This window comes from Prosopis cineraria, unplaced genomic scaffold (genome assembly GCF_029017545.1).
Source record: "Prosopis cineraria cultivar Desert tree isolate PC_DT_omini unplaced genomic scaffold, ASM2901754v1 PC4, whole genome shotgun sequence".
Lineage (NCBI taxonomy): Eukaryota > Viridiplantae > Streptophyta > Magnoliopsida > Fabales > Fabaceae > Prosopis > Prosopis cineraria.
Window position 1 is genome coordinate 39,566,282 of NW_026555335.1, and position 27,606 is coordinate 39,593,887.

At 33.5% G+C, this 27,606-nt stretch overlaps 3 protein-coding genes and 1 long non-coding RNA gene across 9 annotated transcripts; 1 reads left to right on the forward strand and 3 right to left on the reverse strand.

Annotated features, from left to right (window-relative positions):
* The first annotated feature begins 5,744 nt into the window (after positions 1-5,744).
* LOC129310054 (uncharacterized) lies at positions 5,745-7,103 on the forward strand. The gene is made up of 2 exons (XR_008593009.1): positions 5,745-6,124; positions 6,734-7,103. It is a non-coding gene; the product is annotated as an uncharacterized LOC129310054 (long non-coding RNA).
* A 2,333-nt stretch (positions 7,104-9,436) lies between these two features.
* On the reverse strand, positions 9,437-16,182 carry LOC129308106 (DNA-(apurinic or apyrimidinic site) endonuclease). 4 transcript variants are annotated; one of them, XM_054949111.1, is made up of 9 exons: positions 15,889-16,175; positions 15,318-15,410; positions 14,302-14,446; positions 13,689-13,917; positions 13,050-13,128; positions 12,607-12,668; positions 11,068-11,154; positions 10,512-10,615; positions 9,437-9,645 (listed from the first exon to the last, which is right to left on the reverse strand). In XM_054949111.1, exons 1-9 carry the CDS (start codon positions 16,114-16,116, stop codon positions 9,566-9,568), a joined length of 1,107 nt encoding a protein of 368 aa, XP_054805086.1. In that variant the 5' UTR covers positions 16,117-16,175; the 3' UTR covers positions 9,437-9,565. The 4 variants fall into 4 exon arrangements, 3 of the variants coding, with proteins under 3 accessions (XP_054805086.1, XP_054805087.1, XP_054805088.1); XM_054949112.1 differs by having other exon boundaries at positions 13,689-13,890; positions 15,889-16,172; XM_054949113.1 differs by having other exon boundaries at positions 15,318-15,406; positions 15,889-16,029.
* A 2,736-nt stretch (positions 16,183-18,918) lies between these two features.
* LOC129308315 (CBBY-like protein) lies at positions 18,919-22,292 on the reverse strand. The gene is made up of 8 exons (XM_054949394.1): positions 21,842-22,292; positions 21,271-21,341; positions 20,993-21,151; positions 20,673-20,739; positions 20,244-20,339; positions 19,880-19,926; positions 19,491-19,571; positions 18,919-19,279 (listed from the first exon to the last, which is right to left on the reverse strand). The coding sequence occupies exons 1-8, from the start codon at positions 22,166-22,168 to the stop codon at positions 19,156-19,158; spliced, it is 972 nt and encodes a 323-aa protein (XP_054805369.1). The 5' UTR covers positions 22,169-22,292; the 3' UTR covers positions 18,919-19,155.
* An 868-nt stretch (positions 22,293-23,160) lies between these two features.
* LOC129308314 (MA3 DOMAIN-CONTAINING TRANSLATION REGULATORY FACTOR 1-like) lies at positions 23,161-27,404 on the reverse strand. 3 transcript variants are annotated; one of them, XM_054949390.1, is made up of 5 exons: positions 27,014-27,404; positions 26,821-26,925; positions 26,293-26,536; positions 25,550-25,644; positions 23,161-25,317 (listed from the first exon to the last, which is right to left on the reverse strand). In XM_054949390.1, exons 2-5 carry the CDS (start codon positions 26,902-26,904, stop codon positions 23,530-23,532), a joined length of 2,211 nt encoding a protein of 736 aa, XP_054805365.1. In that variant the 5' UTR covers positions 26,905-26,925; positions 27,014-27,404; the 3' UTR covers positions 23,161-23,529. The 3 variants fall into 3 exon arrangements, with proteins under 3 accessions (XP_054805365.1, XP_054805366.1, XP_054805367.1); XM_054949391.1 differs by lacking the exon at positions 26,821-26,925; XM_054949392.1 differs by lacking the exons at positions 26,821-26,925; positions 27,014-27,404 and having other exon boundaries at positions 25,555-25,644; positions 26,293-26,352.
* Between the last annotated feature and the right edge of the window lie 202 nt (positions 27,405-27,606).

Sequence of the window (27,606 nt, forward strand, 5' to 3'; positions counted from 1 at the left end):
AATGATCCCAGCAACAACCATCAACGGATAATCCGACCACAGATTGAAGGTCAAAATTTTTTTCCTCTAACTTCACAGTATTCTCAATTAAATATTTACTTCCTCTATTTGTTAATATAAAATAAAATTAACAAGTTTGGCATTTATTAAAAAAATAATATTTATATTTTTAAGGTGATAAAAAATGTAATTTTTTTTTTAAATTTTGCCTTTCTTTACACTTAATAATTAATAAACCATTGTCTTAGAACCGTTGTCTAAGAATTCAAATCACATAAACAAGAGTGAAATTAAAAATAATTACTCTAACTTTGTCGGTATTAAAGGAAAAAAATTAAAATTTACCTTGTATAATGATTGAAGGAGGTACTTTTATGTGAATATTCTTGTAAAATATAAAAAAGTGTGTGTGTGTGTGTGTGTGTCCATACTCATTTTCTAAGAATTTTTGGATATATCATTATGTAAATTGTAGGAAATAATGTATTTTTTTCTTTTTTAAGTCTTTTTTTAAATTTGAAGGCTGATGGTAGTTAATAATTATCCAATTCTATTTATAAGGCACTTTTAACACGTTTTACCAAAACCAATAAAAATATTAAAATTTATTAATTCTATTTAAAAATTTAATAATTTATCAACTTTATCTTTATTAAATATACATATTTTAACAATATATTTTTTCTCTTCAATATTCAACAAAGGTCAAATGAAAAAAATTTAAAATGAAGATTTAATAATGTGACTTATAAATAAGATAAAAAAATATTCTACCTTTACCCTATAAATAGGACCATAACGAGTATGCTTGATAATGATTTTAGGAGAAGTGACAAAAAAATACCTCCAAAATATGCAAATGACAATTAGATACAGTGAAATGTGATTATTACTACCTCCATCTTAAATTGTAAGACAACTTTGGAGGTATTTTATTTTTTCAAAATATAATATAATTTGATAAAAATAAAGTTTCATTAATAATGATTTTCTAATATAACACTTCAAATGGAAAAAGAATTAAAATGATGATAGATTTAAAGTTACATTAAATGAAATATATTGTTGAAAATTTATATTCTTATTTTAAAAAAGTAAATTTGTAAAATATCATTATTAGATTTTATTAGTACATATAGTCTCTTATCTCAAATTGTTTTATAATTTGAGATAGAGAGAATATTATTTTGTCCCTAGAGAGTTATATGGCATTTTGATTTTTGATAAAATAACATACTTGCCTTTAATCACTATTATGCATTATATTAACTATAACAAAATAGAAAGTTACTGTAAAGTTGAACCAATTCATATCTCACAAAAGCTAGAAGGTAGGAAAGGGAGGCTAAATATCATTCTCGTATGACAAATGGTACCCCCTTCCTAAACCCCTCGTTGAATATGCATCTCCCAAGGTAGACTCTATTCTCTATGCTAAAGTTTTTGATTTCTATTCTACTTAAGATAGTTGAAAGGTTGATCAATTATATAGATATCTTCACCAAGACGTCATTAATTACATCATTGTTGTTCAACCTCCTAATGCCAATGCCAACAATGATATTATTTGTTGAAGGCCTTCTAATGATGACAACTTCACTATCAAATCTGCTTATAAGGTTATTGATAATCATTATGACAACTCCAACTCTAAGATTTGGTCTAAAATTTAAAAATGGCCAACATATAAGAAGATTAAGACCTTTCTTTGGAAAGCGGCTTAAGATCATCTTCAACCTAAATTTGCTTACTTTAGTGATGGCAATACCTATCTTAGGCCATGCCCCTTTGGCTGCAACTCCTTAAACTCTACCGCTCATATCCTGAGAGATTGCAAGAATTATAGAAAGGTTTAGATAAAATTAATTAAATAATTTAAACTTAACACTTTTTTCCTCTCTCTCTTAAGGAATGGATACTTTAAAGTGCTAATTATGATGTAAGCAATGCTTGTTCAAGAAAGATCCATTGGCAAAAACTGTTCACACACGTGTATTGGAACATCTAAAAAGATAGATGCACAAACATTTATTCCACAAAAGATAATCCTAATAGAGACATATTACATTTATCAGCATTTAGGATATACTCAATGATCAATATCTTCAATCAAAAATCAACTTTTTAAATCAACAGGGTGATAGATCAAATGTTAAATGGTTATGCCCTAAAGATGGACGGATTAGACTTAATATAGATTATTCAGTCAACAATCAAGGTGTTACTTCCTGTAATGGACTCATATGAGATAAGCATTAATTGGATCAAAGGCTTCTCCAAGTATCTTAGTTATCACCCATGTACGAGAGCCGAACTTTTAGGCATCTTGAAAGGACTAAGCATTTGTTGGGCTAAAAAAATTGACAAAGTTAATGTCTATTATCACTCTATAGAAGCTCTTACGTTAATACACGATGAGTTTTCTACAAATCACCCTTTAACTGCAACTATAAACAAAATTAAAGATTTTGTTATGAAAAATTGAACAGTCACCTTCAATCATGTCTATAGGGAGGCCAACAAATGTACAAATTGGTTGGCACGTCAGGCTTTTATCAATGATCTTAATGTTCATATTTTTGACACTTCACCACTTAGGTGTAGAATTTTTTCATACACTAATATGACACAACATGTCATCTAGCATGGTATCTTCGTGGCCTTTTATTAAAAAAAAAAAAAGAGAAAGTTACTACTCTTTTCTACGCATTTTGTTTATCAATCAAGTACGATACTAAAAACCAATAACTATTTTAGTTAGGTTATTAACTAAAATGGAATAGAAAATAACTATTTCCTTTATGCCAATTTGTCATTTATAAATGGATTAAAAAATGAAAATGACTACTTCCTTTTTTAAAATTATTATTCTAGTTGTGCTTGATTGATAAAAAAATTTACATAAGAAAAACTCATTCTCTAATTCGTTATAGTGAATAGTGCCACTAAAATAGTCTTTTTTCAATGTATAATTGTTATTGAAAACAAATATGTCATTTCGTCAAAAATAAAAATAACAAACAAGTTCCAGAGATACAATGTAATAATTATCACGATTTGTGATATTAATATCATTTCCATATTTTAAGAATATTTTTTGTCATTTTCCCATAACTTTATCTTACTATACAACAAATATCTAATCTTACTAGACAAGCTGTTAGATGTGGTTTGATTGCCTAACAATTTTTTGCAGAGAGAGTTGCTCAAAATTTCTCACCAGCAAATTTATTGCTCTATGGTACCTAGAATTTGTATAAGGATTTAGGTCCTTTTGAAGAATAAAGAAAGATGGTTAGATTACCGAAATTCACATGCTTAATATTCTAAGGATGTATAATTTTTTATAATATCTAATTGTATTTTAATAAAAATTGAAGGTATATTTGAACATCATGAATGTTATCTTGTAAATTGACATGCATAATCAATACAATGCAAAATGTTATTTTGTCATGTAAATACTTATTCACGCATGTAAATTTCTTTCATATTACAAAGGAAGTTACCATTAGATGTAAAATACTGGCATGATGTTGCACATTTCATTAGGTGCAATAAATCTACTATAAAATGCAACTTTCTTCCTTCATATGCAAATATTTTTTGTTGGTGCACATTTTCTTTATCCACATGCAAGATCCTTCCATGATATGCAATATTTTCTAATTAGGTTCAAACTTCTATCATAAATTGTCCTTGGGTGCAACACATCTTCCATGATATTCAAATACCTTCCCTCATATACAAAGACCTTTTCTGTACATTTTATTCCATAAAGAAATTTAACATTCTCAAATATTGACATCGAAGGACTTTGGTCCTTTAAGGTTCACAAATATTGACACTAGAAGACCTTGGTCATTTTTTGTTTTATTTCATTAAAGGAATCTAAGTTGTTTATTGTATTTGAATATTGACAACGAAGAACCTTGATCTTTCGTAGATTCCAGATACTTTAGAATAATAAATTTGTTGGTGAGAGATTTTTAGCCAATTTTTTCTTTTTAGTGTTCTCATTACTCCATTTTCATGTATACAATGTTATAAATCCCAATTTTTTTCATAGATTCTACTTCTCTATCTCTTTTTACTTCCATTTTCCCACCACAAAAAAAAAAGATAAAATTAGGAATGATTTGGATTTAATATTTTATAATATACTTTTTTTCTCAGAATAGATTTAAATTGTTAAGAATTTTACAGTTGTTATTGACTTCACTTGTGACCTTCTAGTTGTAATTTTATTGAGCTAAATCAGCTGGTTGCAATTCGAATCCATGAATTGTAAAGATTTTTAATTCAAATTTAACCGTTTAAATTTTCTATTTTTTATTTTTTATTTCATAGTTTAATAATAAATATTTGTGCAATATTAATTTTAATCCGCTCAAATTTAATCTGGTAGTTGACGTGAAAAGTAGGGAAAAAAACTAGATCCCTTGTCCACCTCATCAATTACTTCAAATACCAACACTTTCTAAAAAATATATAAATAATAGAAGTACAAATGTATCTTGCAATTTGGAAGAGTCGTCTTATTTAACAAAATATATATATATATATATATAAAGAGTGTATATATAAAGAGTGGGAGATATTCCCTATAATCATTATTATAAAATATTTTTAATCATTTTATCCATTTTAAAAAAATTAATTTTTTTATAATATAAAAAGTTGAGAAGTACTTTCATTTTTATCTTTAATTTTAAATAATAATAAAACTATATTAAATATCTTTATGCTAATCAAGAAGTGATAAAATTAAAAAAAGTGATTTAATTATTTTAAAGTATCTTATATTTTAAATTAAAAATTACTTTTAAAAAATATCTTATAAATAAAATCGAAGGAGTAATTAGATTACGTAAGCACAGGAAAAAAAAAAAAAACAAAGAAAGCCATCCCATCCGTGATCATTCCTTCTATAATTCACAAGTCGACTTTCCTATATCTATACTTTGCAACAATTTACTCAATTTTTTATAATAAGAAAACTTTACATATGACTTGTTTTAAACTTATCAATCACTAAGCTTTCATAATAAATAATGAATATCTAAATCGAAAGATAAATATTCGCTCAAAAATTAGATGTTAAAGTTCTTTTGGGACATAAAATTGGAATGATAGAGAAGATAAAAACTGCTCTTGCACAATGATGACATGCACAAATGACAAAAAAAAAAAAAAGATATCAAAATGAAAGAGTCAACTAATTTAACCCATGTTACTCAATCTTGTCCATTAAGAAAGTCCTTTATTATTGAGGGATACTTCGTTCAATTAGTTAAGAAAATTGAATTAATTTATTTAAAAGTTTTTATGTTTGGGTCATGAAATATGCAGCCTTGTTACTTGTGAGATTGTTGTTAATAATAATAATCCCATATAACAAATGTTTAGATTAATTTAGGTAAATAGTAGTAATACACATAAGTTTTTTAAAATATCCGGCAATGGAAATATATATATATATATATATATAAAGGATATCCTTTGATGATCATCAACTTAATATTGATATGTAGATCTTTCTTACTCCAAATACCCCCTAACTTTTAAATAGGTTGCGGTATAAATTTATGCTTGAAGTTTTTACACAAACTTCATGTCCTTTAAGTTTTTTATGGTTTAATATCGCCCCAATAATTTTTAATTTAACATAATACCACCCTAAAATGTAGGTTGACTCTAATTATTTAGTTGGTAGTCACTTCGCATATTTTAAAAATAAAAAATAAAAGAAATCAAATCCATGTCTTCTCCCCCTTCCTCTTCATCACTTCCCCTTTCTCCTCACAACCCAGCTTGCTTCCACCGATGCCAAGGTGGTTCACTTTGTCGTTGGTAGTTCATCCTCTTCATACCTTCTTCTCCCCTATGCTTCTTCAGTCTTCTTCTACAAAACCAACCAAAACCCGAATCTCATGCCCCTTGAGTTCGTCGACATCCTCACACGATGTAAGAGCCAGAGCATAGCCTTGAGTTCGAGAGGGGAATGGAATTCGAAGCCTTGATTTATGCTTGTAGAGTGGCATGGGTTTGGAAGGGAAGGAAAAGCTCGAGCAAGATTTGGTTTTGTCAATCAATCTCATAGGGCTTGATTCTGAGACCCTTGGTTTGTATTGTATTGTAAATATGAGATTATGGTTTTCTGATTTGTCTTTGGGATTGAGATTAGTTTGTTACTACATGTGATGCTTTTGTTCATCTCCTTCTTGATATCCTTCTTTTGAGACCTGCATGCTTTCAATGTGGCATTCATAGCTTTCTTCATTGAGTTGGAGATTATGTCTAATTGGTCGTTGATTGCTATTCTAATAATCTCCATGCTTGTAAATGTTGTTGATATTTCTTTCTGAATCTGCAACTTCACACTTGTAAATCTAGTTCTTTAGGTTTGATTCCATGATTTTGGTTTTTGCCGTCATCGTCTCTTTTCTTCCTTTCTCTTCATTTTTCAATCTCTGCATATACCCTTGATTTCCTGTTGTTTAATTTCTTTCCTGTTAAGTGGTAAAACTTTCTTTAATTGATGGGTTCTTGATTTGTTGGGTACTATTGTTTCTTGACTTTGGATTTGTTAGATCGAAAAAGTTTTCTTCAATAAAGAATGGATTTTATATTCTTCTTATTTGGTTCGTTGATTTTTATTTTGGTTCTTCATTTGTTGTTCTCGTTTTTTCTTTCTTCCTCTCTGCTTCTTGTTCTCTCTCATTGATGGTAGAGGAGAGAAGTTTTTATGGTGTTGCCTTTGATGAGCCTGAATTGAAGTTGTAACTTGAGGGCACAAATCAGTGGCGACGTGGGAGGAAATCACTAGCGAACCCAACTCAATGGTGGCATGGGAAGAGATGAACAGAAGGTAAGGTCTGAGCTGAAGAAGGGGATGAAGCTGGTGAGGCAAAGGGAAGACGATGAACTACGTGGCTGTGAAGATAATTGAATGAAAAATGGGGCACATCTGACATGGACTCCCACGTGGCATTTAATGATCAAAATTAGTAAGTTGACTGTCAACACTAACAATAATACTACATTGTACCTATTTGAAAAATACTGGGGGTGATATTACACAAAAAAAAAACTTAAAAATATTATGTGTGTGCGCGTGTAAATTTAAACCCTATCTAAATTGATCCCTAATGATAAATCTTTGTTTGCATAAAAACACATTATTTAACCTAGCCAATAGAACTTAAATAAAATTTTAAAAAATACCATAAAATTGCACTATTTATAAATAATAGATAATGAGATCCATCTGACACTGCTGCGATATTTGGCTGTGGCTTTTGGCTTTTCCAATGCTAGAGGAGCAACCAAGGTTCATTAAATTTATGGCACTTAAATGTAAAAACACATTTCGTTTATGGTTCATTTGTTTTTTTTTTAAATGGAAATGGAAGTGATATAAAAAAAAAATTACAAGCTAGTCAGTCTCAAACATTTTTCCTTCATGGGATTGATCAAAGATACTAAAATTCCCAATTCCATCATACTTGCATGGCCAAAAAATGGACACCAAAAGTAGCAATTTTGTACATAAAGTTCAAGCAAACAGTCCAATCTCTATACAAAAGCATTCTGACCTGATTAATAATGTCCCTAAAAGGATGGTAAACTAAATCGCATCTAGTAATCAAGTTAATAGATTCCACATAACCTTTAAAGATTTAAACATTGTACAAATTCCTGTCCCAACGCCACTATAATTATAAGTCCATAGGCTGTACCAATGACTTCAATGATAGTTGGAGGACAATTAATTGCCCACATTTGCATTGAAACCAAAGATCAAATTTGCCTCATAATCTCTCACTACTCCTCCACATTTACTAAGACAATCCTTGTAAGACCCATCAACATCAAGCCTCGCCTCAGCTCTGTCTGGTCTCACCCAACATTCTTGCTTGTACCTTATTTGTCGTTGCAACGTGTAGTACTGTTTCAAATTATTCAGATCCGTCGACCTTTTGGAGTGCTGCAATACCCATGTCCATCCTCTCTACTTTTTCTTTAAGAAAGCTTGTTTGCATTGAGAGCACCATATGTCCCAAAAGACATAATCAAAGAGTACATCTCAAGGAACTTTTTTGTGATACAAGGCAAGGCAAGGCAAGATTGAAAGAAAGAAATAAAACTAGATGGGATAGTTCCCAACAGACAAGAGCAGGTTTCTACAGTTAGTGGAGCAAAACCAAATCAACTGTCCACCTCAGCTCCATGAACATTTCGCACAATGTAGTTCGCACATCTGATGATCTCTTTAAGTATATTCAATATGGAAACATCCCATCCCTTATAAATAATTTCACGGACATCTTTGACTAATTGCCTATGGAGGTGGCAAGGGCCACAATCTTAGAAGATGAGGTTCTAAACTTCAAATGAATCTGAATATACTTGAATTGCTTCAAGTCTATGTATGTGTGTTTTATGGAAAGAGGAATGGAATTAATGTGACAAAAGTATTACCGAGTTAAGGTATATTTTTATTTTTGAATTTTTTTTTAAAAGTGTGGACTATTCTAAAATAAAGAGTGGTATAATGTCATCCCTTAAATATTAAAAATTAGTGCAATATTACTTCTTTATTAAACTATCATTATTCTAATAGTTAGTTAGCCAAAAAAATTACAAAAAATGTCCAACAAAATTATAAATAAATACCTTATAAAAATTTATACTAGTTAAAACCTCAAAATTATAAATAAATATTAGGGAACTAATGTTATATTTTGCCAATGTATTTTGACCTTTTATATGGCTAAAAATAACATTAGTCCTTTGATATTTGTTATTAATTTTGACAATTTAATTGGTATTAATTTTTGTACATGGTAACTTTGAGTAATATTTTTTTTTCTTTTGAATTGCAAGGAAGCAAAGTCTTTGAGTAAGTTGTTTTGTCTTGGAAATTAGCCTCAAACTTTAGCTACGGAAAACGACCCCATCCTCAACTTTTATATGTGAAATAAAAGAACACACCAGACAACATTCATTTTCATTGGTTAAAAAAATCCATAAATTTAATATCACAATATGCAAAAGATAAACAAATCTCTATAGCACATCACTGCTATCACAATCTTCAACATGAAGAAAATCCTCTTTGCTGAAGATGAAGCGAAAGCCCAATCATGAATAGAGATTCAACTTCCAAATGTGCATTTTTTTTATTTAAAAAAAAAAATCACATTACTCGGAGACTATCACCTTACATAGTTTTCTTCTCCCATCAATGTTAGGTCCCCCAAAAAAAAAAAAAAATCTGACACCTGAATTTACGAGCCTAATAAATGGCCTGTGAATTCCAAATCGTAAATGCAGTCAGATCATTATCAGCAGGTTTCTGTTTTGTAAAGCAACTAAATACATACTGTGATTGTTCTTTTTAAGCATTTGAAGATGGTTCAACTCGGAGAAGTATAATGAAGAATGGCATTTCATATTAACAAAATAGTCAGAGTCCAGACACTAGAGATTTAGAAAAAGGAAAAGTACGGCTCAACAAAAAAAAAGGAGGAAAAAAAAAAGGACAGATTTTTTCATTTGTTTAAGTTGGATCCACATTTGGGGAGCTAGGGCTCGGGGAGAGCTCTAGGGTAACAGGGCAGTGATCACTTCCAATGAAACCTGAAGACATGACGAGCATGATCAGTGGTTTACAGAAATAACATAATTCAGGCAGCTTTAAGAGTTTGGCTCAAAAAAAAAAAAAAAAAGAGACAGAGAGAGAGAGAGAGAGTGATTTATTAAATATCAGTAAAATTTAGGCACCAAGAGTCCCACAGATAGGAAAATGTTGGGGAGAATGATAATTAAGTTTTAATAGAAGAAATTAATGATAAATAGATCCTTGATAATTTTTTTTGAAGTTATAAATATATATTTACATAATTATAAATAAAATATTTAAATTCTAAATATAACCCACTTTGCAATTAAAATTTCTATTTGTAACGGTTTAAATTAATATTTGCAAATTATTTTTTTTTTAAATTGTTAGAGACTTCAACTGTCATTAATTCCTTCTTTTGAGACTTTATTGTCCTTTTTCCAAAATGTTGTGGCAGATCCAACTATCATTACAAAATGGAGAGAAAACCAGGGGGAAAATTTCAACCTTCCCTTTCTTGTTAGTAAAATAATAACATTGAGAACTTTTTTACAGTTAAGTAAAAATATTTACGTGTCATGTTTTCATTGGATAATCATTTAGTAAGCAATTAAAAACTCCACATAAATTATCTTTAAACTAATGCTTAAAAAAACAGTCGAGAAAAGAAAAAGGATTATTCTTGGTGACCCATTTAAATTAGTAAAGGATCCAGCAGTGCCATTTACAAAATAAGCTAATGGAGGATTTTTGACTCAGAAAAATAAGCTAGTGGAGGGTTCAATACTCAACAATGTAAATATTTCAATTTCAAATTTCAAATTTTACAAAATAAGAAAACAAAAAGGGATTATCATTATCAGTGCATGAATAAGAAACTCACCGTCTAACTCTATCCCCCGTCCACGCATTTCACATGCAACAATCCTGTCTGTTAATTTCTCTGAAACTACGAAATAATCTATTCTCATCCTTTTCCCACGATACCTATTAAAGAAACAAACATCAGGACTAAAGCAGGAGATGCTAATTAGATTATTCATCCGACACTCAAAAGTAGCAAAAGTAAATAACAACAACAATAACAACAAGCTTTATTTCACTAGGAAATATTGACTACATGAATTGCATGATGCTATTATACTCTATTATCAACCAAGCCTTTGAGAATATTGATCACCAAGAGGTCTCAGTCAAAGTAACAAAAATAAACATTTACAAAAAAAATCCCATGTTCTAAATTTTCAACTCACAACAAATCACTTGCAGAGACGTATTTCCGTAAAGACAAAGGAAAGAAGAAAATGACCAAGAGACAAAAGGACCTTTTCAATTATTTTGATGCATTGCTTCAGCAGTACAACATAATATTTAATCCAGGTTTAATTTTGATAACCAAATTTTAGGGTGTAATTCCGGACAAGAAATAGTAATCTTACTTTCCAACTGGATTTCCAGACCATGAGAAACCCTGCTCCATGTCCTTCTCTTTGTGCAGAAATCTATAGGCATCCACCAGTTTCCCCCTGAAGCATGCTCCAAAATCTCAGCTATTATTTTTGAAAAAAAAATAAAGAATAATATCAAGTTGAAAACAAAGGAATAAAAGAAGCTGTTGCCAAAGAGAAGGGGGGGAAGGGGAGATTATTATCAGCAGAGAGAAGTTGGCCGTAATTCACAGTTCCATTTCTTTTATTATTTATTAATTTTTCCTTGTTATGTGTTGTCATACTCAGCAGAAGTAGGCTTGATAATCTAGTCTGGAACTCGAGGAAAATATTTTTAAAATTCACAAAGGTAGGTGCAACTTCTCCTATTCTACCAGAGATAGTTGTACATACTCCCCACATCTTTTTTCCCTTAAATTGTTTTTGCTAGCATTTTCTTGCCCCTAACATAAAACTCATCTCACCTATTAGGATTCATTGTATGGTACGTGACTTGAGTCTCGTGGTAGAAGATTGGGTTTCTGATGTAGGGTCTATCTACAAAGACCCTTGTCTCTCCAATGAGATTGATATCATTTCTTCACATGCCAAAAATGAAAAGAGATATCGAAATCTTGGAGAGTTGTGACAGCCACCATGGCCAAGTACACTACCAAGAGTCCAAGAGTGGAGCACAAAAAGGGCTCCCTGGGAGGGCTGCAACTGACAAGATGATAAGATGAGCTGTCTAGAATGGAGCCACTATGGGTATCAGCTGTGAAGGGCTTGGCATTGTTAGGATCAATTGCAAGGCATAGGACTTGAATCCCATATTGGAAGTATGAAATTCAGGTGCAAGGTTTCTACAGGCCTTGTGATCTCGAACCTCATGAGCCAGCTCTTGGGATATGGCTATCCTAAAAATTCCTAACACCGTTTTATTTTCATTGGATCTCCACGTTTAATTATGGTAGTTCAACTATGTAACATACCCTTGGGGTGATGCCATACGCATTCTCACGAGAAACAGCTCATTGAAATGAATCGTTTAAGAACCATTTTTAGTTGCTAGATGAGAGATAGCTCCATTGCTAGAAATCATAATAAGTTTTAAATTCAAGCCTTTTCAATACCTTTTTGATCTAAAAATTGTTTCGAAACATTATGGTCAATTCTATAAAGGAAAATATTGATATGCTTTTAATCAAGGTCGAAAATATTAGGCACTAAATGAATCCAAAAGAACTTGTCATAAAGTTATAAGGCTATCAGCGACAGAAAAATGAAGGCAACAAGCCACCCACATCACAGTTTTAAGTGTTGGTAGGAGACGATATGCCAGGAAATGTTGAATTATGTACCAATTTATGCCTAAGAACAAAATCAGGTGATGAGGAGCCCCCTCTCTCTAACACACGCAAAATAGAGAGAGAACGATGAGAAAGAATGGAGGAAAAGACATCTTCAATAACACTCTTCCATTCACCAAAAAACACAAAGACAACACTCTTTGATCAAGGAACGACAGATATCTTTGATGAGATCACTCACTCTCGTAAGATAGTAGCAAATCGCTTTCTTTCAGACAAGGTAAATCCAGGCTGCCCACAATCCTGCATAGAGATTATCATCAGATGATTAACTGCTATCAGTAGAACAGAGAATTATAATACACTATTTGATGTAAAAAGGCAAAAATTGAAAACAAATGTAAGAGCCAATTGTTGTAATTAGAACTTGACAAGAAAACTCATTACTCAAATAGTGACCTCACAAGTCACAACAGCAGACATGAGGCGAATAATCTTTAGTTTTTTCCGAAGTGTGAAATATACATACAAAAAGTTTAGGTGGTTCAAATTGATGTCTCATTCTGAAACATCAATACATTTTTAATTCTTTAGTTTCAGTCATCAAGAAAAATATGACAATAATTTTAAATTAAAAGAGATAAATTTACACTAAAGAGAGCTTTGAGAGTGAACTGCAAAGACCTCTTTATTTGGTGGAACATAGCCATTTTGTTTTGCTGCGCTAAAAAATTCTGGATGACTCACATCAATCTCTTCATGACTGCAGACAATGAATTAATGAGAGGGAAGAGAAGGGAAATAAAGAAATCTGATCTTTAAAAGTATGATGATTCACTAAACGACAGAGAATAATCTGGACCAAACAACTTCCATAAAAGTATAAAATAGGCCTCCAAAATAAGATAGCTTCACCAGATAAGGCCAAAAAATATTCATTTGTTTGTTTCAATAAAATATATAGCATGCTCATGACTGAGAGAAAAATTATATTGCTTTTGTGTCAGAAGGAACTAACTATATTTGAAAGAACATTAAAAGCCAAATGTAGGCAGACAGATGAGTTGATAAAATGCATTCAGCTCCCTCAAATTAAACTTAAAACATCACAAAACTCTCCAAACTCCACACCCTTAGATGTCCACCATGTTCATGGAGTGAATGGTCAAACTGAAAGACAGAAAGAAAATGTGCAACCAACAGCTAAGCTCGAACTATAGCAACCAAAATTCTACCGCTATGCAAAGACGATAGACTAATTGCTACAAGACAGCCAAACTGAATATGAGAAGCTGGAAGAATGAAAAATAGAGATTTGCCCACCTGACATTGAGATCGCCACACCATATTAAAGGCTTATCAGAATACTGTGTAACAAATTCCAGAAGCCTTTTGTCCCATTTTCTTCTCCTTTGAAAAGAGTTCTCCTCCTCTTTCCATCCATTGTTTGGTGCATATGTATTCAATATCCGAAGTGTCTCAAATTCAGCCAAGATTACTCGGCCATCTGGTTCATGCTTTGAAGCTAACCAACACACACAAGAGTATGATTCTATAAGCAGTAAAGGAAAACACATACCTCAAATTCCATCATAAAAGTTGGAAATATATATCAGTAACTATGCCAACTCTATTTTTAATATATGAAACAATCATTTCAAATCATTTTTAAAAATCAAGTTGAGTTGCTCACTCTGAATGAGAAGTGACTAAAAGTGTAAAAAGACAAAAGATTATTAGAACCAAATTACTATAATAATATGCCCACAACAAATTATATCCAGCATTAGATTCTTTTTAAACCACCCACAAGCATATTCTAATCATCGCATGGCTCAGATCTAACAAAATTCATATCTAACTTTTGAATGCTTGACATATCCGTACATGAAAGCTAGAAAAGAATTGTGTCATTAAGAAAAACTGAAGCAAATACCTTTTCTATCAAGATTGAAAAAGACACTTTTTGGCTTGAAGCACTTTTTTATGAAGAGTGCTGTCCCTGCATACTTGGAGTCTGCAAGAGACCACCATGCACGATAGTTTCCAAAAGGCGGACTAGAAAGTGCACGCATCAATATCTGCAAAGTTTGAGCAAATATATGTTCTAGAACATTGTAAAGTAATGCCATGAATACATCAATATAATATTATATGAGAATATTGATTTACAAATATTCTGCAGTATCAATGACGCTCATGCACAGCATTGCATACATGTTGTTTAGAAAACCAGTCAATGAATATTAATGAGGAAATTTTCTTTATTATAATTACAAGTAACCAATTTATGTTCAACTTCGACCAAAAAACACTTAAGATGACTATGCTTTTTGCAGGATATCACAAAGACATAATAATAGGAACAAATAAATGCACTGAAAAAGACTCTGCTTAACATTCTGACTGAGGTGAAAGAAGCAACGAATATTATGATAAGAGAAACCCCAGATAAAACTAGGCCCTTGAATGAGTTAGATATAATTGCCACAACAAAAATTCCAAACTATTCATGGAAAGAGAAGAAATATGAGGCTATATGGTTATGACCACGGTAGCACAGTTCAACATTACTTCATTAACTTTCAAGACATACATAGATCAGCTGCATACTTTTACCGTACTACTTCATATTCACATAAGAACTAAGACATGCTCTGATGCAGGACAAAGGATGGAAATCCATTCTTCATAGCGGTGAAAATCAGTTAGAAATTGGGAGAATAGAGAACAAAACTTGATAGGAGAAAAAAATTCATCGGTGCCCAGCCCAATATTTCATCATTAATCAATTCTACCAATTATTTACCAACCAAAACTGACTAGAATAAGTTAGTAGGTCAATAAGAATAACATTTACTGATATCAACAAAAAAAACTTGCATAATAATTCCAGAATATAATTAGGCACAAAAAGAAACGTTTTATAAGCATAATTTGCAGCAAAATAACCTGCTTTTCTTCCCTGGAGGAGCTTGTATCATCTTTCAACTCTCCTGGATTTTTTGGAGCACTCTTTGAACCAGCAGCAGGCATCCTCACTTCCTAATGATAAACTGCTTTTAGAGAATTCTTATATGATAGTTAATAAGTTTAGAAGCATGAATACGATGTTCAACAAAGCAAAGTAGTATCTAGCACGTTTACGATGGCTGATGACCTCTGGTAAATCAACTGCAAGCTAGCATCTGCTGGATCATTAAACAACATACTAAAGCTGGATCACATTCATGCTTGAGAGTGTTTGCAATAAAGTTATCAACTTCCAAAGGACTACGACGCTATTTCAATCACATTACAACAAAACAGACATCTCTTACAAATTAAACGAAAAGCATTGCTGTTTTTAGCGCCAAACATAAGAGATCACAAACTTCTTGCTGATCCAGAAGCTAGAATACCTATTTTCTTGCTAAATAACAAAGGCAATGACAATCATCATTTTTTTTTTCGAGTTCTAGACAATATTACAAGGGGAAATTTTCGATATCCCGCGTATGATGAGTGTTAGAGAAAGAGACACCTGTATTGCAATGACATCAGGGTCAAAACTCGTGACTAACTTGGTGAATTCGGGCCAATTGTTCTTCACACGAAGCAAAAGGCTATTAGCATTCCAAGTCAAGAACTTTAATGGCTCTTTCTTCTCCTCCCCAGATGTTTCTGTACTTTCACCATCGCCCCCTGAAAACGAAAGAGAAGGCTTCTTCGAAGTGCCATCCTTCTGCACTGGTTGAAAGAATCGCTTCATCCTCTCTACTTTTCACTATGCCTGTGTCTGTGAGACAGGTACGAGCTCCTGAATAAATAGCTATTGTCAAGTGTGATTTTTTTAGATAGCTTTTCTCTACTGCTTTTTTAGTGAAAATTTAATTGTTCAAATTAAATTTATATTTTTAAAAATTATCAAATTTAAGTTATTAAATTTAATTTAACATTTTAAGGTTATAATGATTCTTCCTCTGCACTCTTTTAGAGAGGAGAAAAGACAATTCTCTCCCCCCCTCCCTGTTTCTTTTTCAAGAATCTTGAATTCCACTATTTTATTATCTTGGGGTCAAACTATGCCCCATTGATTTTGTTACATTCCCCGTTTCAAAAGTTTTTCCCTACTTTTCAAATACTAAATATTATTTAGGCAGTTATAACAAATATAAATAAACTTTCTAAAAAAACTTTGAAAAAAATATTAAATGTGAATTTGACAACTTACAATTTGAGAGCTTTTAAAAGCACTTTGAAAAAGATATTAAAACTCATTTTATTATTAACCATGTTGTCCTTCAATGCAATGCAAACCATAGGTTAAATATCAATGAACATACATTTTTATCATTAATTTTAAGTATAATTTCAAGTGTGACGTCTAAGAGAAAAATAAATAATGTTTTTAATTCTATTAGACATCAGATGATATATTATAGATCAAACCATTAATCATGTAATCATTTAATATTAATAAATATTGAACTATTTATTATATAATTTTTCCAATATTAAATTTATATCTTTTATTCTTATTATTTAACATATTAAATTTTATGTTATTTTAAAAATTTTTACATTTTTTAAACATTTTTAATATATTACATTTGTATAAAAAAATTATAAATTATCATAAATTAATATCTTTTTTAGTCATTGTATATTTAAAATTACATTTCAAAAGCATAAATTATCATTAATTTAAATAATTTTTAGTTTATCAAACTGACTTTTAAAAAAATTATTCAAACACAAATTTTATTATAACAACTAACTTTTATTAAATAAATTTTTAACAAAGTAAAAATCAAATACACACTACACATTTTTTAGGCTACAGAGAAAGCAAAATATTTTAGGTCACAGTAAATGACAGGATTTCCATCGCCTGACTTCTTTCCTGAAAGACCCCAAAATTTTCTAAACGGTGAGGAAACCCTTGCCATTTCTAATGGTGCTGGTTGAGCGCACAGAGGCTCATGCATAATCTGTAGCCCAATTAAGTGTTATTTGTGAAGAACTGTTTATGGTTTTTGGTGAAATATAGCCCAGTACAGTTCTAACAGAGTTTTAAGTGTATTTTGGGCCAAGAAAACTTGTGCTTTTAGATATTTCGATGCCGCCGCCGCCACCACCACGACGTCAACAGTAAAGTATTATCTCTTATTGGAATCTTCCCCCCCCCGAAGCATTATTTAATGCATATATTAAATATTAATTCACGGCAAAAAAATTATTTATTTTTTAAAAAATAACCATAGTTCTTAATTCTACTGTTTAAAAAAACTCAGTGTAAATTTAACTTGTTAATTATTATTTTATTTCTGTAATTATATAAGATGGCCGTTTTGTATTAGATTAACTTTTTGTCATAAAATTTCTCAGTATGAATGCACATTTAGAATCACAATCACTTATATTTTGCCAAGAATTTATTTATTTTCCTGAGAGAATGTCTCGTAATTTCACTAAAAGTTATGATTGACCAGGATTCCAAATGTTAGATAAAAATCTTTTATGATTCGAAAGATGAATAGTGATTGTAATGAGATTATAATGGTAAATAAATATTTTTTTCCATGTCGATACTAATACCTTTGAGCTTATTTATTTAAAAAAAAAACGATAACATGTTACAAATATATCTAGAAGTAAGAGTACAAAATACTAATCACATCTCAAAATTTACCAGTGTCTAAGCCTTTTATCATACCATGCCTTCCAATAGTTATTGGTTTTTAAGAGTCAACAGAAATATGGAGTAGCAATTATTTTTGCTTGTTTTTGTTCCACACGCAGGAATTCTTGCACAAGGATAATATAGTGTTTACAAGATCTTGAGAAACTAGGAAGCCTCTTTACAGGGTAAATCATGAGCTCATCATATCTGACTTAAATGTTGTAATGAAAAGGTAATATGAAGGGCGAGTCACATTAATATTAAAATAAACAAAGAGCCCGTTTGAATTTCAATCCAATATAATTGATTAATATAATTACTTTTAATTATAATTAATTATGTTATAACGTAATTTATTTAAATATTATTTTTTAAAAATTAATTTTAATATAATTGAAGATGTTTAAATAATTTAGTGAGAATTAATTTTAACTATACAAATTATCATAAAAGATATTGCTTTTTAAAATTAAATTATTAATAAAATTGTATATAATATTAAATTTGTTAAACTTTAATTAAGAAATAAAATATATTATTTAACTTATATTTAATTAATTATAGAAACTTAAATTATATTAGTATTAATACTTCACGCTTTATCCGTCCACTTCAATCTCTCCTCATACGTGCCGTCTATCCCTACCAAAATTAAATTATATTTACAAATCATATTAAAAATAGAAAAATCTTTTATAATTTTAGTACTAAATATTATAATATCATATTTTATTTAAGAGGTGGGATCTTGGAATTATCTTATAAGACCCCAAATTGTTGCAGGAGGCTTAAAAATGAGAGTCTGAAGGCGGAACAATAGCAAGAGATGGGAGGAGGGCGAGCAATGCACCCATTCGCTGTAGAGAAATTATCAAATGGGAGGACGGCGAGCCAAATGCATTGTGGGATTTAGAGAGAAGTTAAGAGCGCACACGTGTACATTTGGGAAATGAAGATTCGGACACATAATAAATGAGGCTAACAGAAACAATCAAAAGCTACTCCATGCTGCTTAGCAGAAAACGGCGCTTTAGGATGGAAAATCGATTTAGGGACACAATTGATTATAAGTGCCTATCCAAACAGGCACAAAGGACGCAAATTGCTAGTCCGAGGACACTTTTGTTAGCTCACATACTGCTTCTCAAGAAGACTTCCGCAGAATGCCAAGTCAAATCGCTCCTCAGGAGGGTCCCCAATGAAGTCAAATACAGCATCAGCGCTTAGGAAATCTTCATCTGCTGTGTAGCTGCACTCACAGGGTAAGCAAGCTTTAGCATGGAATTCAACGTGATATGGTAGTATCATTTAGAAGGAAGGATAAGAATTTTCATGTAACGCACTATGCGTAACAATCCTATATAGTGAAATAAGACTTATTATTGCTATTGCTGCAAAGTAGAAATTTAAATAACTGTAAACATGGTTGCTTCTAGTATCATAATAAAATAGTACTCTACCCGCTCTTTGTTACTATGCACTTCATCCCTGCTGCTTTGGCAGCTGCTAGGCCTATGGCACTGTCCTCCACCACAACACATCTGAGGAAAATGCATGTCATTTTACATTCCAATGTGACACACTGATGTACAAGAAGCCACTATAAGCTAACAAGGTGTTGTGGATGCACAAGGCATGCCTAAAAAGGTGAAAGGTCAATAAGGACTATTTGCATCCAGCTTGCAGACATCAGTTACATTTATTTATTTATTTTTTATTTGCATATGAATTTACCAGAACGAGAAGCATCAGTAGTATTTCAACGTTACCAGAAACCGTAGAATTTGAGTGATGATAATAAACTAGAAAGTGAAGCAGAAGTTATCACTTAGGTACTCCTATGAGATACCTTGAAGGGTCAACACCCAAAGTGCTGGCTGCCAATAGATAGATGGCCTGCCAGAAAGAACGAAATGCAATTAGTCTCTGAGAATATCCCATAAAGTACATCCAATCACTCAGAACAACAATGCACAGAATATATCAGTAATATAGTAAGAGGTTTGTATACCAAATAAAGCTGCATCAGACAACATTACTGAAAAATTCCAAACTATATTATAGAGATATGCAGTACTCATGCACGGGGCACTGGGCTTAAGAAACCAAAGTTCCACTTTTTATTCACTTCAAATTAAATAGACGTTGGATTTTATATGTCTAAATGTTATGTACCACTGTCTTATGCGAAATTAAGGGGACGAAAACCTTACAGGATCAGGTTTTTTGCGAGGAACCACATCTCCCGCAAAAATCTGGATTTTTTCTGCTCTTTCAGGACCCAGCAAGTTTGATACTATTGCAGAAACCTAAAATCAACGTACAGATTAGGTCTCAAAATAGTAATAATCAATAAATAATTTGAACATATGTTAATATGATATGTAGATCCAATCACTCGTATCGTATGGTTCACTCAATAACTAATGTAAACAACGGGAAGGTTATAAATTATTGATTCTAGCAAAACATGCTCTTCATAACTATATTCTACATATAGTACCTGATACAAAAATCTGCTAGACCCCTGAGGCTACTTAAGCAATTTCAACTGAACCGTATAAGAAGGATTAAGGGACCAGCATTCCCTTCAGTCATAAAGGATTTATCATATAGGAGATTATGGACCTGATTATGCATACCGCCTTCTCATTAGAAGTGCTGCAAACAGCTACATTGACTCCTTGAGCTAAAGCCTGATCAATCAACCTGTATGTTTGATAAAAGAAACACCCAGTAAGATATGACAAAGAGTAATTTTTTTCTCGATGATAAATCTGGGACATCTTTATCTTACAACATAAAACATGAAAATATGATATCTAAAACAATGGTGACTAGTGTCATGACTGATAAGGCAGCACGATAAGTTCTAACCAAACCAAGGATTTTCTGATTAACTTCTAAATTCCAAATTCGAAGGAATTAAAAATAAATAAATAAGTTACAGAAGGGGACCAACTTTGCAACACCCGGACGCAGGGGCAACAATCTTTTCTCAATAAGGGCCATGAAAAGTTCCGTCTTCCTCTTATGGAGAGAAGCTATAAATTGTTTTCTTTCTTCTCCACTGCTTGGAGCTTTTGCTGGCCAACCTGTCTGGTTGAAGTACGCTGTCATCCTACAAAGAACAGAAACCATCAACTTTTGTTTCAGCTCAACATGTCAGGTCTTAAACTCAGTAATTGCATTGACCTATCCAGAGATAAAGGGAAGGTATGACTTTTTAAGGAAAGATACCTTTCTTTTCCACCTCCAATTTTGAGCAGCTCCCCATACAAATCCACATCCCAGGTAACGCCTAGTTCCCTCTGTGTCGTCAATTGAATTAGCACAAGTGATTCGCATGATTGAGCCAGGCCCAATTTCCAACTTCTTGTCAAAGATGAAGCATGCACCTCTTTCACCGTATTAACAAACACAACAATTTCACATGTACGAGTATAGTTTTTAAATAAAAAATTTAGTTCTTAGGAAGAAGGCCGAGTGCAACTTAAGAAGTGTTGACATGCCAACAAATGAATTATCCTTTCTAGTTTCCCGAAGTTTCTGTAATCTTGTAAATTGAAACACCCCTCAGACTTACGTTTTGAAAGTAGCAACAAATGAAAACATCATTCTCTCTAGCCTAATCATTGCTCTACCGCAGAGGATCAATAAGCCAAGAGCCCAAGACTCATTGAAAATGTAATATGAGTCGTCATTTTTTATGCTAATGGTACATTGACTTATCCATCAAAATGAAGACCCAAGTTAAAACAGCAACGAAAGCGGAAAGAGAAGAACAATAAGGCAAGCACTCAGTTTGTACCTCTTGGAAAGTTTCATTAAAAGATATCCTGTGGCCATCTTTCTCAGTGTCCACTAGGACTCCATCACAGTCGAAAAGAAGAGCCGCGGGAAAGGTAGAAGAGGAAGATGCTGCAGCACAATTGACACGAGAAGGAAGACGTCTCAGTGCCATTGGGGTCGTCGTTGGGCTTGACAATTTAAGAGGAAATGCAGTCGGGTCCAAGAAAGACGATGTCAGAATCTGTTCATGGTCCCTGTGCTTAAGGTTTGTGAGTGAGGATTTTGGGTGAGGTTTTGGACAGGAGGAGGAAGCTGAGGAGATGAAAATGGTGGTGGTGGACGCCATTGAGGAAGAGATCGATAGGATGGGACTGTTAAGGGACTGTGATCTTTTGCATAACCCCAAGGCAACTTGTCCAGTGTAACGCTCATGTGCATTTTCAGGGCAAGCAGGGATTGGAATTGCGAGGTGGGACCTCTGGATTAATGGTCCGAAGAACTCAGACGAAGATTAGGTTGGGACTCAGAATTCTACACGTGGAGACCTGACCTGATCCTCAGATATCATTTACCCAATTCTCCGACTCGTTTCCTCTCTCTAGTCTTATCAACACTCCCTATAGACCAACTAACTAGCAGTGGGAAAAATATATATTAAATACAGTATTTGGAAGTACTTTTTTTTTTATTTTTTTTACCAGTAGTATGTGGGAGTCCTACGAACCCTTACCAATAAGGACAATATAAATTGAATGAATAACAAATATTTTGGGAGTGTAAAATTTTAAAAAGAGTTGCAAATATTAATCAAATAATAACAAAGAAGAACTTCGAGATAAATTTGAAATTTAATCGTTCAATTATCAATTTAATCTATAAACTTACACTCAACATAAATCCAGAGATAAATAATTATAAAGATTGATTCTAAAAATTATATTTCCTTTTAAATATTTTATTTGTAATTAACATTTCTGATTTTACAATTATTTAAACCAATATTTAAAATTTAATTTTTTTAAAAAAATTATTACAAATTTAATTGTCATTAATTTCTTCTTTTAAAAAATTAAAACTTATTTTTAACTATTTTAAGGGAAGGGGGGGGGGGGACCTGGGACCTAGTTTAGCATTTGAATTTATCAGTGAGGATCGATCGACATCAGGGTCATGGAGAAGCGAGTAGAGAATCCTCAGAAATCACAAGATATCGCATGACGGTGAATTGATCCTCTTCATAATCCGTTCGGCAGGAATTCTACTCCCACGAAGCCATAGTTTTCAAGCCTGAGAAGAGGTTAATGAGGAACAATTGAGATTGAGACTGAGACAGATGAATGAAAATCCAACAAGGCAACTACGCAGAAAAATACAATACAATACTATCTAAAATACTCGTTGATGCATTGTCATCCTAAAACGCTGTCAATGGAATACAGGATCAACTTTATACAACAACTAAGATCCGAATCTCTGCGGATAAGAGACAAGAAAACAAAGGAAGGAAACAGCTAACAAGGAACATCAGGGGTCTGCCACTTTCTTTTTGGCTTGAATCATCAGGAGCCTGTTTAACCATCCCGAAATTTATACAACTACGCGTTGGCACCTTTCCAAAAGTAGGAGAACCTAACGAGCAGCATACAACATGAGAGAAGCATTAAAAATAATTGTCCTGCTCACAAGGCTTGCTGCAACTTGGGGCGATCAGGCATCTGGAGAATCAAATGAAGGCAGGAGCCAGCCCTTCTTCAGTGCGTGATCCACATAGAAGCTGAATTTCTCCCTTGCATTTGGAATGTCCAGAGCCAGATCATCCAGACCATCCTTGATACGGGTGAACCCTTTGGTCATCTGATTGATGGTGATCAGACCTTCACTGAAGCACTCCTGCAGTAGATCCAGCATCCTATCATTCTTCTTCTCCATAGCCATGACCAAAGCTTTCTTCACAACCTCATGGTTAAAGAAAGGCATTCCGAGGTCACGAATGCACTGGCATGCCTCACTCACCACACCCCCACTTTCATACTCCTCCAAGAGCTTCATTATCTTGTCCTTGGCATCCTCCACAGCCCATCCAGTACCCCCGCCCCAACATCTCAACAGCCTCTCACCTGCATGACGAGCTGCAATGAGTGACCGAGCCATGCGCACAGTTTCACTGCCACTGCATTTTGGTGGCAACCTGCTGCCTATTTCTTCTAAATTCAGAGGGGCCAACACATCATCAATCACAGCCCGAGCTAAAAACAGGGCCAGTTCATTGGAAGCATCCAATATATCCAGTGCAGTATCTTCAGCACTTTCCAGAAGCATGACAAAACCATTAACTATATCCTCCGTCGAGAATATTTCTATATGAAGAGCAGATAGTAGTACTGATGCCATTTCCTTTTCTCTGTTTTTTCTGTCCATAGCAAGAGTAATTAGCTTCTTTAAAAATATAGGGTTATACTCAGGTGCTCCAAGATCTTCAAGACTCCGAATGAGTTCAGGAATGTCATCAGAGAGAAAATACTCATGAATTATTGTTACTGCCTCTTTCTTGTAGTTTCTTACCTTTTCATCTTCAACTGGGATATCCCCATCTTCACCAGAGGGTTTCAAAAATGAAGCATCAAGCCATCCTTCAGATATTGCCCTGGGCACCAATGATTGAAACAAAGTTTTAGCTGATGGAATATCGAGAGCAAGATCATCGAGACCTTCTGCCAAACGGGAAAAACCCTTCACCATTTGGCTGGAACTAATGAGCCCTTCTTCTGCTGCTTCTTTTAGCAGCTTCAACATTAAAGATTCTGCTGAATGGATCTCCATGGCAAGTACCAGAGTCCTCTTCACAACCTCATGATGAAAGAATGAGACCCCCAGTTCCCTTATGCACCTGCAGGCTTCAACTGTATCACCACTGTCAACATATTCTCTTAATAAATCAGCAATTTTCTTCTTTACCTCTTCAACAGTAATGTGAGTGCTGCCGCCCCACCGCCTCTCTACAAGCTCTGCATGATGTGGAGCTGAGAGATAACTCTTCTCTGCAGTCTGGATAATCTGAACCCCCTTGGATGACTCAGGAAGTGCCTTTCTCGCCCTGGCAAGAAAGGCTGGAGGAAGGATATCATCAACAACAGCACGAGCCAGAAACAAAGCAAGGATGTCAACTGCATCCAGTATGTCCACTGCAAGATCATCAGCAGATTCGAGAAGCATAAAAAATCCATCCCTAATCTGTGCAGGACTAATTACATCAGCATACAATGCTGAAAGCAAAACAGAAGCCATTTCTTTCTCTTTATCATGCCTATCCATGGCCATAGACACAAGACGCTTGATGAAGTATGGATAGTATTCACTTGAACCAAGTTCTCTGAGATCAGAGGCAGCTAATTCCACATCACCAGTGCTGAAATATTCCTCAATGGTGGAAACAACTGCCTTCTTGAATTCATCTAAGGGGTCAGTGACAGTAGACCCAACCAGTTGATAGGGTTCCTATAAATGGAAAGAGTATTCAAACGAATAATGTTATATGCTTATTTATGCAACCCACTAGAAACCCTAAAGAAAATAGAACCCAGGAAAAAAAAATACATATATATATATATATATCCACAAGCAACAATCATGAATTAAAAGAAATTTAAGGAATAAAAGAATATATTAACTACAAAAAGAAGACTTTCAGTGTTATAAATTTACCAACAAAAGCAGAAACAACAATTACCTCACCGCTATCATAATTTGGGTCTTTCCTGTCTATATGAGATTCACCATCAGTATCAAGCAATTTTCCCCAGGTTCCCTTACCTCCAGCACCATCTGCATTCACAATACGGAAAGGATCAACATTTGAAGCTCAAAATAAATTCAATATCATATACTGATAATGAAAGTCAAAACCGATTATTAAAAGAGCATATCTGTAAGAAATAACACGATGATAACAATCATCAACCCAACTTGAAAAACATTAATAAATGCTAAGAAGTCTGAAGCACTCAAAGATTATTCTGGTTGTGTTATGGATATCAATTTACTCCCAGCCAGTTAATGGAATCACATATCGACAGGAAATACCCAAATTATAATAGTGGTTAAAAAAAATTGTTTATCAACTTCCTAAAGAATGGAGAGGCTAGTTCATAGGAATTATATTGTAACAACGTAACACTTCCAATCTACGGCTATGGTCCCAAAATTTTCACCAAACTAATGAGCAACTAACTATCTAGAGTTAAAAAAAGAAAACCCCATAAGCTCCATCTAACAAGTTCAAAATTAATCATATATAGCCGGAAAACTCAATCTCACTGGACTTTGGAAGATCCAAAGATTCATCTTTTGGCCAAGTGCATACCGCCTCTACAACATCTTAAAGTTCCCTCCCTAGATATTCAAGATCTTAAACATCTATATTGCGCATGAAATAAATAAATAAATAAGGAGCTCAAGAGGCCAGGAACTCACCCTTCTTCACCCGCACAAGCTTTCCAGAGTGTGATCGCCGCACATGCCTCACAGCAATCCCAGCAGTTTGGGCCTTACTACCAGCAGGAGCTTTTATGTGATGGTCAGCAACAAAGGATGTGGGAGATTTTGGAGATGAAGATAGATTTTCCACATTATGGCTGGCCACTTTTAGCATTTCTCTCTGCTCATCAGTCAGAAATCCCTCACCTGAAGCCATTTTTAGGAAAAGGAATGCCCAAGCCTGCACAGGTATCGACGAATCACTCTTATTAATTTATCAGGAACCAAAATAGCAGCGTACGAGTGGACAACGAAAAATGATGTTTTATTTTTTCCAATGGAAATCTTGAATAATCCAATTTCGCAATGAATCAAATCGTCTTAATTTGATAAAATTGTAAAAATATTATTGACCTTTTTTCTCCGCAAAGAAACTGAAAAAGAAAAAAAGTATAGTAAACGCTAACATAAACTCTCGCACATGCACCGCCTTGGTTTTCAAGAAAGTTAACGGCAAATAATTACCCTCAAAGAAACCATGTGCAGGCCGTGTGTTTCTGCACTTCTTATCAGTAAACAAGTGTTCATGACACTAAACGGTGGGTTCATTTCACTTTCCCCAAAGAATCACTGATAGCAACCAAACAGCATATCACCGCAAACCAAAACAAGAAAGGAAGGAGCAGAAACGAGTAAAAAGGGAGAGGCCGACATGAACCTGTCTGCGAGTGGTTGAAGATTGTCAAACGCAAATCTGAATCTGATTCTTCTGTGCTTGGCCCGGATCTCGAGCCAAGACAGGAGAAGCAACAGGATTTCCAAATCGGGCCCTCCTAGTACAACACAAATAACGCCCCTCCCCTCAACAAGAAGAAACACCAGGGAAGAAGATCCAAGAAAACAAGCTCCTGAAGAACCCAGACAAAAATCAACGCACACGATAACCGAACCAGAAGGGATCCAAATTGAGAGGGTTTTGGTAGTCTAATACTGGTGCTGAGGCAGTTTGCCCAATCGGTGTTGGCGTGACAAAGAGAGAGTAGAGTGAGAGCGAGAGAGGGAGGAGGTCAGGAGGGAGAAGAGAGGGAGGGAGTGAGATGGATGAGAACGAAAAGAAAAAGAACCAGAAGACGAGGGTTTATATATGGAGGCTACGGTTACGTGTGCACGTCACCGTTGGGAAGGTTTTGGGTTTGGGCCTATTAATTCTTATTGTGTCCCCGTGGCATCTTCGCTAAAGCCAGAGTTAACGAGCTGGCCTGTCCTTAGCGGCCACGTGCCCCTGCGCCAACTGATATAGCTTTGCTTCAC